General features: G+C 39.5%; 1 protein-coding gene across 1 annotated transcript; it reads right to left on the bottom strand.

Annotated features, from left to right (window-relative positions):
- Window positions 1-11,427: 11,427 nt before the first annotated feature.
- Window positions 11,428-12,072, bottom strand: LOC138898146 (secreted RxLR effector protein 161-like). Its single transcript, XM_070184186.1, has one exon. It carries the CDS (start codon window positions 12,070-12,072, stop codon window positions 11,428-11,430), a length of 645 nt encoding a protein of 214 aa, XP_070040287.1.
- Between the last annotated feature and the right edge of the window lie 592 nt (window positions 12,073-12,664).

Below are 12,664 nucleotides of genomic sequence, written 5' to 3'. Positions count from 1 at the left end.
GTGTAACTGCTTGGGCATTGAGTGTTACGCTGCTTGAGGAAGTACGTGAGAGGATCGACGTTTCTTCAATTCCCAATGAATAACATGATCTTGACATATCATTTGTTCAATTTGGTCGATTTGATACTTAGTTAATTCTTTTATCTTTATGTTTCCACTGATACCTAATCGATAACGAACCTGAAAGGCTTTTTTAGGTCCAATTCCATCAATTTTTGTTGAGGCAATTCTTACTTGTTCATCGCTAACTAATCTAGCTCCTGAAATATATAACATTCTTGATTAATTGAGACAAAATGATTCCCTCAATACAGCTTAACTCCATCAAGCCTGTATGAGAACTGAAGAAGTACAGAGCACTTTGGTTGGTTGTTGACCAACGTAAAGCATGGGAGAAAAAAAGATGCACAACCTTCTTTGCTAGCGCATCTTCTCTTATGATATTTATTGAAGATTTGATCCCTCTATCAGAGAACGGTTACGAGGAGGGTAACGTGCTTCGGCGAGACATCATGGCAAGTGAGAAAGAGGGCATTGCTGTGACCTCAACTGTTCGTGGACGTGAGGAGGCTTCAACCAAATCAGCCCTTCTTAAGAAGTGGCTATGGAAATTTCCAAAGGAAAAGAAAAATCCACGGTGCTCATATTTGGCTGCTAAGTGCCTTTGGCGACCTGGGCTGATGGCGCTTAGTAATGGCTTGTCTGGAGTCCAGCGGCTCTCTAAGGCTTCAATGTACTAGTACCTACCACTAAAATATCGTGAAGGATTCAGTGAACGTCTTGAAACTTAGTAACACAAGATAATTCACTGAATGGTTGTTGGCTCTACCGGAGGAGTCTAAATTCAACAATCTGTAACTGCTTGGGCATTGAGTGTTACGCTGCTTGAGGAAGTACGTGAGAGGATCGACGTTTCTTCAATTCCCAATGAATAACATGATCTTGACATATCATTTGTTCAATTTTGTCGATTTGATACTTAGTTAATTCTTTTATCTTTATGCTTCCACTGATACCTAATCGATAACGAACCTGAAAGGCTTTTTTAGGTCCAATTCCATCAATTTTTGTTGAGGCAATTCTTACTTGTTCATCGCTAACTAATCTAGCTCCTGAAATATATAACATTCTTGATTAATTGAGACAAAATGATTCCCTCAATACAGCTTAACTCCATCAAGCCTGTATGAGTACTGAAGAAGTACAGAGCACTTTGGTTGGTTGTTGACCAACGGAAAGCATGGGAGAAAAAATGATGCACAACCTTCTTTGCTTGCGCATCTTCTCTTATGATATTTATTGAAGATTTGAGCCCTCTATCAGAGAACGGTTACGAGGAGGGTAACGTGCTTCGGCGAGACATCATGGCAAGTGAGAAAGAGGGCATTGCTGTGACCTCAACTGTTCGTGGACGTGAGGAGGCTTCAACCAAATCAGCCCTTCTTAAGAAGTGGCTATGGAAATTTCCAAAGGAAAAGAAAAATCCACGGTGCTCATATTTGGCTGCTAAGTGCCTTTGGCGACCTGGGCTGATGGCGCTTACTAATGGCTTGTCTGGAGTCCAGCGGCTCTCTAAGGCTTCAATGTACTAGTACCTACCACTAAAATATCGTGAAGGATTCAGTGAACGTCTTGAAACTTAGTAACACAAGATAATTCACTGAATGGTTGTTGGCTCTACCGGAGGAGTCTAAAATCAACAATGTGTAACTGCTTGGGCATTGAGTGTTACGCTGCTTGAGGAAGTACGTGAGAGGATCGACGTTTCTTCAATTCCCAATGAATAACATGATCTTGACATATCATTTGTTCAATTTGGTCGATTTGATACTTAGTTAATTCTTTTATCTTTATGTTTCCACTGATACCTAATCGATAACGAACCTGAAAGGCTTTTTTAGGTCCAATTCCATCAATTTTTGTTGAGGCAATTCTTACTTGTTCATCGCTAACTAATCTAGCTCCTGAAATATATAACATTCTTGATTAATTGAGACAAAATGATTCCCTCAATACAGCTTAACTCCATCAAGCCTGTATGAGTACTGAAGAAGTATAGAGCACTTTGGTTGGTTGTTGACCAACGGAAAGCATGGGAGAAAAAAAGATGCACAACCTTCTTTGCTAGCGCATCTTCTCTTATGATATTTATTGAAGATTTGAGCCCTCTATCAGAGAACGGTTACGAGGAGGGTAACGTGCTTCGGCGAGACATCATGGCAAGTGAGAAAGAGGGCATTGCTGTGACCTCAACTGTTCGTGGACGTAAGGAGGCTTCAACCAAATCAGCCCTTCTTAAGAAGTGGCTATGGAAATTTCCAAAGGAAAAGAAAAATCCACGGTGCTCATATTTGGCTGCTAAGTGCCTTTGGCGACCTGGGCTGATGGCGCTTAGTAATGGCTTGTCTGGAGTCCAGCGGCTCTCTAAGGCTTCAATGTACTAGTACCTACCACTTAAAATATCGTGAAGGATTCAGTGAACGTCTTGAAACTTAGTAACACAAGATAATTCACTGAATGGTTGTTGGCTCTACCGGAGGAGTCTAAAATCAACAATGTGTAACTGCTTGGGCATTGAGTGTTACGCTGCTTGAGGAAGTACGTGAGAGGATCGACATTTCTTCAATTCCCAATGAATAACATGATCTTGACATATCATTTGTTCAATTTGGTCGATTTGATACTTAGTTAATTCTTTTATCTTTATGTTTCCTCTGATACCTAATCGATAACGAACCTGAAAGGATTTTTTAGGTCCAATTCCATCAATTTTTGTTGAGGCAATTCTTACTTGTTCATCGCTAACTAATCTAGCTCCTGAAATATATAACATTCTTGATTAATTGAGACAAAAATGATTCCCTCAATACAGCTTAACTCCATCAAGCCTGTATGAGTACTGAAGAAGTACAGAGCACTTTGGTAGGTTGTTGACCAACGGAAAGCATGGGAGAAAAAAAGATGCACAACCTTCTTTGCTTGCGCATCTTCTCTTATGATATTTATTGAAGGTTTGAGCCTTCTATCAGAGAACGGTTACGAGGAGGGTAACGTGCTTCGGCGAGACATCATGGCAAGTGAGAAAGAGGGCATTGCTGTGACCTCAACTGTTCGTGGACGTGAGGAGGCTTCAACCAAATCAGCCCTTCTTACGAAGTGGCTATGGAAATTTCCAAAGGAAAAGAAAAATCCACGGTGCTCATATTTGGCTGCTAAGTGCCTTTGGCGACCTGGGCTGATGGCGCTTAGTAATGGCTTGTCTGGAGTCCAGCGGCTCTCTAAGGCTTCAATGTACTAGTACCTACCACTAAAATATCGTGAAGGATTCAGTGAACGTCTTGAAACTTAGTAACACAAGATAATTCACTGAATGGTTGTTGGCTCTACCGGAGGAGTCTAAATTCAACAATCTGTAACTGCTTGGGCATTGAGTGTTACGCTGCTTGAGGAAGTACGTGAGAGGATCGACGTTTCTTCAATTCCCAATGAATAACATGATCTTGACATATCATTTGTTCAATTTTGTCGATTTGATACTTAGTTAATTCTTTTATCTTTATGTTTCCACTGATACCTAATCGATAACGAACCTGAAAGGCTTTTTTAGGTCCAATTCCATCAATTTTTGTTGAGGCAATTCTTACTTGTTCATCGCTAACTAATCTAGCTCCTGAAATATATAACATTCTTGATTAATTGAGACAAAATGATTCCCTCAATACAGCTTAACTCCATCAAGCCTGTATGAGTACTGAAGAAGTACAGAGCACTTTGGTTGGTTGTTGACCAACGGAAAGCATGGGAGAAAAAATGATGCACAACCTTCTTTGCTTGCGCATCTTCTCTTATGATATTTATTGAAGATTTGAGCCTTCTATCAGAGAACGGTTACGAGGAGGGTAACGTGCTTGGGCGAGACATCATGGCAAGTGAGCAAGAGGGCATTGCTGTGACCTCAACTGTTCGTAGACGTGAGGAGGTTTCAACCAAATCAGCCTTTCTTACGAAGTGGCTATGGAAATTTCCAAAGGAAAAGAAAAATCCACGGTGCTCATATTTGGCTGCTAAGTGCCTTTGGCGACCTGGGCTGATGGCGCTTAGTAACGGCTTGTCTGGAGTCCAGCGGCTCTCTAAGGCTTCAATGTACTAGTACCTACCACTAAAATATCGTGAATGATTCAGTGAACGTCTTGAAACTTAGTAACACAAGATAATTCACTGAATGGTTGTTAGCTCTACTGGAGGAGTCTAAAATCAACAATGTGTAACTGCTTGGGCATTGAGTGTTATGCTGCTTGAGGAAGTATGTGAGAGTATCGACGTTGAGCAGAAGTGGGGTTAAAGTAGCCAACAACGCATCCCCTTTTACTTAGTAGGGCTTGAAAGGCTGGACAATTTGTTTTCCTTTCATGTCCAGTATTTTTAATCCAAGCTGAAATAGGAAAATCCAAAAGCACCACTAGTTCCGGTCGTCGGTTGAATGTTAGTAAGGTCCGATATTCATTCCTTACTCAAAAAAGAAGGTGCCAGTCTCAATCTAGCGGCGTGGTCCAGAACAAGCCTTTGCTGATCCATGGGATTTTTGTTTTGGTTACAAGAAGTGCTTCTTTGCTCGCTTGCAGTGCCTCGACTCGAGTTTTTGCTGTAGGATTGAGTGAGGTGACGGGAGCTGAAGCCAAGGTTCCTTGCTACGCTCCATAGATATTCGTACGATTCTTATGGATTTTAGGTGTGTTTGAATTCAGCCTCTCGTTAGGTCTTCACTGAAGGATTGTCCACCTTCTCAAGCCTCTCTACCATACCCTTAGAAAGTGATAATGGATGACTTCCATTACTAAATGGAAGAACTTTTCAAACTAGTTGATAGTTGTTCCCTGGTTGCACCCCACAATGGGTTCTAATTTACTAAATCACATGTTTCTGTTTTTGGAATATCACATGTAGAGTTTTTTGGGGGAGAATCATTCGGCGCGGGGCCTCCCGTGTGAGGTCAGGTGATGGTCAACAACTTAGACAGGAAATGCTGAAAAGCAGCTAACGATGTAAGAGCTCTTTTCCCTTTATACTCTCTAAAAAAAGGGTATGTTGGGTTTTTGGACCCTATGTTGAGTAAGGGTTCCAAACCGTCCAAAAGTGATAGGTATGTGTTGTTTCTTGGCACTCTCTTTCTATATTATGCCAACCTAAAAAGAGCGATGGAAAGTGGATTTCAGGTTAATTTTTCTATTGATCGAGAAAGCTTGGGCAGGCCCCTAACCATTAGCACATTCTAAGATTCAGATGACTAATTAGTTGGGAATCATGAATTAGCACGTCTTGACGGTCAGTACAGAATCTGGCTCTACCAATTTTTATTATTTCCCTTTATTAGTAAGTAGTTAGGGAGCTAGACGAAGATCGACGAGTTGTCTGCTTTGTGATTTGCAAATGGGTTTACCATCATCCCTAACCAATTTGGCTGGAGTTTCAGAGGAATAATACGCTCATGATGCGTGGAAAGTAGGGGAAAAGTCTTATTCAAAAGCGTCTGTGATAGATTACGTCGAACTGAAGCACTTAAGAAAGAAGCTGATAACTTTTGGTTTATTTGATACTTATTCTGACACGGTTCATAAGGTCACAGCACAGACATAACTCAGAAATGCCCTACCACTATGGCTCCTCCTTTTCTTTCATACGCTCGTCCTTCAGAAATACAGGGGAAAGATGACTTCTGTAATGAAGGATCTAGACTTATATGGGACCAAGAAGAGACAATTCTATACGAAAAAGATCGGTCCACTTAAAAATACCTGAACGAGAAGGGATCAGTGTTGTCAACTATGCTCGTTATCAGAATGGTTATACCATGGAAAGAGTGGGGACCATCTTTCAAAAATGAACCCGGATGCATTTCTTGCATGGCCGAACCCATAGATCTTGATGTATGCCTATCTTTTACTTGGACTACAAAAATGCTTTATTCGAGATCCCCACGGAGAGGTATTCAAATTAAGACTACAATCATACAAATTCGATATCTACTTCAATATTGGACCAGTCCTTGAATAGTTCCAAATGATGTGGTGGCCAAGATATGGACCGCTTAAAGAAAGGATGCCTCTAATATATTTAGTCCATAATGGTTTTCTTTGCCATTTCGGAGTACTAAATTCAGTTCTAACAGTTGCCATCTCACGAAATTGGCCCATTCGCCAACTTGACGTGAAAAATGCCTTCCTCCATGGTCTTTGACTTTAAGAGGTATACATGCAACAACCTACTGGATTTGTTGATCCTTATAATCCTACTCATCTTTGTCGCTTTCATAAGGCCATTGTTGGTCTTCATCAAGCACAATTGGCATGGTTTCAACGGTTCGGTACCTATCTTCTCCAAAGTGGCTTTCGTTACAGAGTTACGGATACCTCCATCTATCTTTCTTCACCAATCCTCTACTGGCTGTATCATTCTTTTGCTTTATATTGACGACATCATCTTAACTGGTGACAATAGATCTCTTCTCACTCAATTTATTCACCGTCTCAGTAAATATTTTTCCATGAAGGACTTGGGTTATCTCAATGACTTCCTTGGCATTGAAGCTCAGCATGACTCCTCTGGCCTTCTTCTGTCACAAACCAAATATGCTTTAGATTGATTCTGCCGGACCAACATGCTTGGTTGCAAACCTTGTGCTACACAAATTGCTTCTGGTTCTAAACTTTCAGCTTTGGATGGTACACCTCCATCTGATCCTCAGGTCTATCGGAGTACTGTTGGTGCTCTCTAATATATCACTCTCACTCGACCGGACCTCCGCTATGCTGTTAATCATGCCTGCCAGTTTATGGCCAATCCAATCACTGTTCATGATCAGTGTCTTAAACGTATTTAGTAGACAACTCTTTTTTGTTAAAGAAAGATCTTGGAGCAAGGGCTATCGACCTGACAGTGCTCCGTTTGTCCATTTTGTGGATCCTCCCCCCAAAAACAAGATCATATTGAGCAGCAACTTCGAGGAAGATAGCAATGGGACATGCTATTACCTATGTATGGTGACGGGAGTCATGTTAGAGTCTGTCCGGGTGGGCTCAAGCTAAAGCAGGAGAAGAGAGTTAGTTTTCTACTGAGTGAGCCCGAATAGGAGCGGACGCACACTAGTTCAGAGCAAGTTTAGCGGGCCCAATTGTGCAGACACCTACTAGGATGAGGCATAGAGGGAATTGAACCCACATATCGTTGAGCTACTCCAGCAAGCACCCCTTTCGGAAGCTCAATTTGTAGGACCGGGGAGAACACTTGCTGGTGTGCAGGCGTTTTGCGATAGTGCAAAACTCTAACTTGAGTAAGCGCCAGCTAGGCAAAAGGGTTAGCCTGAAGTTGTGGTTTAGCCAAAGGGGGAACGTGCAACGATTGGATTTAGCACGCTCTTAGAATAGCTTTGGAAATTCGAACGCCTATCCCAACACGGAGAGCTTATCCACTACATCTACATAAGGAATAGTCTAGTCCAATATCTCTTGTCCTTAAAATACCATATATGCACCGCTGCTGATCCTTTCTAAATCCAGCTTCAACCGAGCATACGTCTGCCGCGGGAACAGGAAGAATGGAAATTAACTTTTATGTTAAAGTCTTTCCCGTTGTAAGGCTAGGGGGAGCCTTGCACGTCTTGGAAAAATCATGCTTTGTATCTGAAGTTATTGGCCCATGGTCCTCAATGAGGAAAGGACCTAGAACAGAGAAGAGGGTCGATAGGAAGTTAAAAGCAATTCTTATTTCTTCTTTCTCGAAATCATGATGTGAGGGGGCCCACTGGGATGTTCATAATTGAAGCATTTTTCTTCATCGACTGTCGGTTGTTTACTAGGTGGCCGATATCTTTGATGCTTTGGTTTTCGCAGGAAAGGGTAAGGGTTCCAAACTTAGCGTGTAAGCTTTGATGAAGACTTGCATCACTATTCATTTCCTCGTGGCTCGATTGCTCATTTGCTTCTTCCTTTGGGCATGAAGTGTTTGGTGAGGCCTTTCTTCGCCTGTTTAAAAGCTAGCACTTGCTCAAAGATCTTTTTTATTTAGCACTAGAGGGAGCCCTCCAATCTTAAAAAACCGATGGAATGCGATCTCATAGGCAATTTCGTATGATGGATGGACCCCCAACATCTGTAGAAGAAAGGGGAAACTCAATAAACTGAATTTCCAAGCGGAAGGATGAGAAAAAAAATCCACTATTGCAAAAATTCTTTCCTTCTTTTTTAGTAAGGGTGTCAACCGCAAGTATGAGGGGACATTTCCCATCATAAAGAAAGTAGGACAAGTTTCCTATAAACTTTAGCTTCTTTCCAAGCTAAAGATCCACCCTGTCTTCCATGTGGAGTGTATAAAGACATACCATCCAGACATGGAAGACCCTACAAGAGGTGTTCCCTATAGGCCACCGGAAAGGGTAACGACTTCCTTTTCGAAGAAAGTGGAATATGTGATGGCAGAACGCAAAGTTAATCAACGTGGTGTCCCAGCTTAAACTTTTGACTTATTAAAGTAGAAGGTTCTACCGAAGCAGGGAAGCTCTTACCAGATGGTTATTCGCTACAGCCTTTAAGTCTCGCCTAGCTCTCCCGCCGTTCTCCAGGAAACTAGCGGCTCGCAGCTGTTCAACCGCTTCTCTAGGAGATAGGAGATGTGCCACTGACTGGGTTTAGGACACAACCATCGTCTGAACCGTCTTCTACCAAGTCCATGGGTTGGAACCCATAACAAACCGAAAAAGCACTTCTGCTAGTCAACGAATGCGTGCGGAGGTTGTAGTAGTGTTGAATGAACAACTGATTTGGAACCAGACCGGGTAACTTTAAAGGTGATCCCGATGTTAGATTCTGAAGAACCGACGGTTCTATTGGTGACCCATTCAAAAGAAGCTGGCCGCTTTGACTTTGATTAGCCAATCAAGTGCAGAGGGTGCTGTGCTCCTCTTCATTTGTTCCCATTAACGACCACAAATCCCAACACTGCTCTTGCTCGCTACTTGCCCACTTGCCCTTTTTTACTACTTTGACTAGCGCCCGACAAAGGAATGATTTTTTCCCAAAGTCGACTTCCTTTATCGAGCGACTCTCTCTATTGACGATAAAAGCGATGGTCCGGGCTTTCTAAAATAAGCGGTAATTTTTCTCATTCTTAATACTAATAAATACCACGTGAAGAGTTGGATTCAAGATTTAAATCCTATGGGTTCAACTTTTGAAATGTTTAGCATTGAACCTATTATTTAATGTTATGGGTTCATATCTACCTTTTTGCAATTTTAATGAATTTTTACATATAAAGTTTTACTCTGCGTCGAAAGTTATGGGTTCAATTGAACTCGCCGACAATGCACTACATCCGCCCCTATTTAAGAATATCATATATGCAGCTAATTAACAGCATGCAAGTCACAGAAGAAAACAATGAAGGCAAGTACTAGTGATATTTGTGTATGATTGCACATAGGTATTCGTAACACGCAGCGGAAAAAGTAACAATCTTAGGCAAAACTTTTCGTGTTTAAAATTTATTTACATGTCAAAGATCGAATCTAAGACGTACCTGGTTAAAAGAGTCTCGTTTCAAAATTTTCTTCGATAATGTGAAGACTCTATGTGTATCTACACCGAGACCGATCTTTGCTATCAACTCTTTGATCAATGAAACCCGCGAACAAATTGAATGAAAACTTGTGCTGAAATGTTTCTCAAAAATTGCAGCACAAAAGTAAAAGAATAGAAAAATTGTTTTTCTTGTCCGTATATTTCTTGACTCTTGCGGCACTACCAAAAGAACTTACTTAGCCACATTCTTTTAGTTATGCATATATATATATTACATCACCATCACTTTCCCTTAAAGCTAAGGAAAAGGATGAGGTTCTGACTGAATGTGAAAACCAATTCACATAATTCAACATTTTCCTTCTTTACAATTATTTTTATATTGTAAAGTTACAATCACATTTTATAAATGCACGAAAGTGGCCGCCTACTTCAAGGAATTTTTCTCTGTCCCTTTTTTGAAAAATTCATATTACTAATCTAATTCTAACTTGGATTCTAACTTAGAAATTCAAATCCCATCCCAATGGAATGAATCTACCGAACATCCTTTATGGACTTTGACGTGAAAATCCAATTCTAAATTGGATTTGATTCATAAGTATTTCATTAATATTTTATATACATACCTTATATAAATAAATACTAATTATATATAACACATATATAAAATTTAATTTTCTATTCCAAATAAAAACCTTCAATTTGTTCACAATATTAATTATATCCTCTGTGCAAGCAAAGAATATAATAATATTTCATTTGGACTAAAAATTTATTTATTTATTTGAATAATTAAATACTATAATTTAACTATCAAATAATAAAGTAATTAATCCTTTAGCAAAAATCAGAACACTCGTTAGTGTGCGACCCCATAGGTTCAAGATTAAGCCGGTAGTAAATTGATCACATCAATATACTAATAAAGGGTGGAGTCTAGCAACACTTCTTAACGACCGGATAGCATAAAGTATACAATTTACTCTCAAGAACCCGTAAAAAAATAATGTAGTAATTCCTTATGTCCTTATAGCTCAGGGTCACCCTAGGATATGGTTCAACCGTCAAATCCTAATAGGCGACCAACTATGTGTTCATGTCAAATATAATCGACCATTGAATGACCTAAGAAACTCTTTTATTCTTTCATTCAATCGGCCTGGCCAAAGTCTTAATTTGGCCGGTTATAATTCATGAAAACATGGAGCTTAGACTCATTACCATGAGTTGACAGATTCGATCTTGATCAATCACTAATTTTACAAGTATTTAATCATACCCAATATCCTTTAAACTATCACCTTAGGGCCATAGGTGTTTAGTATCAAATCACAATAAATAACTTTTCAATTACTACGATGATATCAGAACAAAGGAAACTCTTATATCACATGTTTCAAGAGAATATCCTATTGACAGTTTATGGTAATTCTAACCATCAGGAATTATCCAATGAATCGGTTCAATGATCATATCTCCATACGAATCATCTATTTATGTTATTTAGTTAATGCGATCAACTAATCTTTATCCCATAAAGACGATCACATAAATATTGATCTAACAATTACTAATGTCCAAATTAATAATCCTACGATCAAGAACAAATTTTAGATTAAGTTGTAAGAGAATTTACTCTCATTATCATGATCTGCATCATGATGACAAGTCTCAAAATTTAATGAAGGACCTTATTAAATTAATTAAGTAATTAATAATAACTATGATAAACGAATATCAAATGCCATATATTTTTATATCAAATAACATTCACAAAAATATGTTCAAATCATCAAATATGAGATTGGATCTAGAGTATATCTAATATATCCCTAATAATCTCCCACTTGCACTAGAGCCAATCGCTCTTGTACTTCATTCCCAATTTCCACTTGTGCTTGTCAAACTCCTTTGCTCCAAGAGCTTTAGTGAATGAGTCTGCAACATTTTCCTTTCCATCAACCTTTTGAATCTCGACGTCTCCACGTTTAATGATCTCTCTTATCAAGTGATACCTTCGCAGAATGTGTTTGGATTTTTGGTGTGATCTTGGTTCTTTTGCTTGAGAAATGGCTCCAATATTGTCACACAATAATGGAACTGCACCTTCTATTGAAGGAACCACACCAAGTTCAGTTAAGAACTTTTTCATCCATACAGCTTCCTTAGCAGCTTCACTAGATGCTATATATTCTGCTTCAGTCATTGAATCAGCTACTGTAGCTTGTTTGGAACTTTTTAAACACACTGCACTACCATTTAAGGTAAATACATAACCAGAAATAGATTTTCTATCATCTCTATCTGAAGAGAAGCTTGCATCAGTATAACCTTCAAGTTTCAACTCAGAGTCTCTATAAATGAGGAATTCGTCTTTAGTCCTTCTAAAGTACTTAAGAATGGTCTTTACCACCTTCCAATGTTCCTCGCCAGGATTTGTCTGATATCGGCTAGTCACTCCTAGTGCATAAGCCACATCAGGACGTGTACATGTCATGGTATACATGATAACTCCCAATGCACTAGCGTATGGGATCCTACTCATGAGTTCTCTCTCTTCAGGTGTTTTAGGACAATCCTCCCTACTGAGAGTAATTCCAGTGCCTATGTAGATAGCCTTTTTTGGAATTATCCATGTTATACCTCTTTAAGATGCTATCAATGTACAAGGACTGGGAAAGCCCAATCAGCTTCCTAGATCTATCTCTATAGATCTTCATTCCCAATATATAAGCTGCTTCTCCCAAGTATTTCACGGAGAATTGTTCCGATAGCCAAATCTTGGTACTTTGCAATGTCGGTATATCATTTCCTATGAGCAATATATCATCAACATACAGTATTTAGAATATAATTGTGCTCCCACTAACCTTTTTGTACACACAAGGCTCTTCTTTTCAATTGTCTTATTAAAAGAAGCTTGCTTATTAAAGCGTGACCTTTGTCTTGTTAAAGCGAATATTCCAACTTTGAGAAGCTTGCTTTAGTCCATAAATAGATCTATGTAGCTTGCAACTTTTATTATAATCAGGAGGAGATGTGAAACCTTCAGGTTGTGTCATGTACACATCCTCTTCTAGCTCACCATT

This window comes from Nicotiana tomentosiformis, chromosome 8 (assembly GCF_000390325.3).
Source record: "Nicotiana tomentosiformis chromosome 8, ASM39032v3, whole genome shotgun sequence".
In the NCBI taxonomy this organism is placed as follows: Eukaryota; Viridiplantae; Streptophyta; class Magnoliopsida; order Solanales; family Solanaceae; genus Nicotiana; species Nicotiana tomentosiformis.
The sequence above is the reverse complement of the archived record's forward strand: the minus strand, read 5'-3'. Positions and strand labels throughout refer to the sequence as shown.

Coding starts and splice junctions, on each gene's coding strand:
- LOC138898146 (XM_070184186.1), bottom strand. CDS start 12,072: ATGACATGTACACGTCCTGATGTGGCTTATGCACTAGGAGTGACTAGC.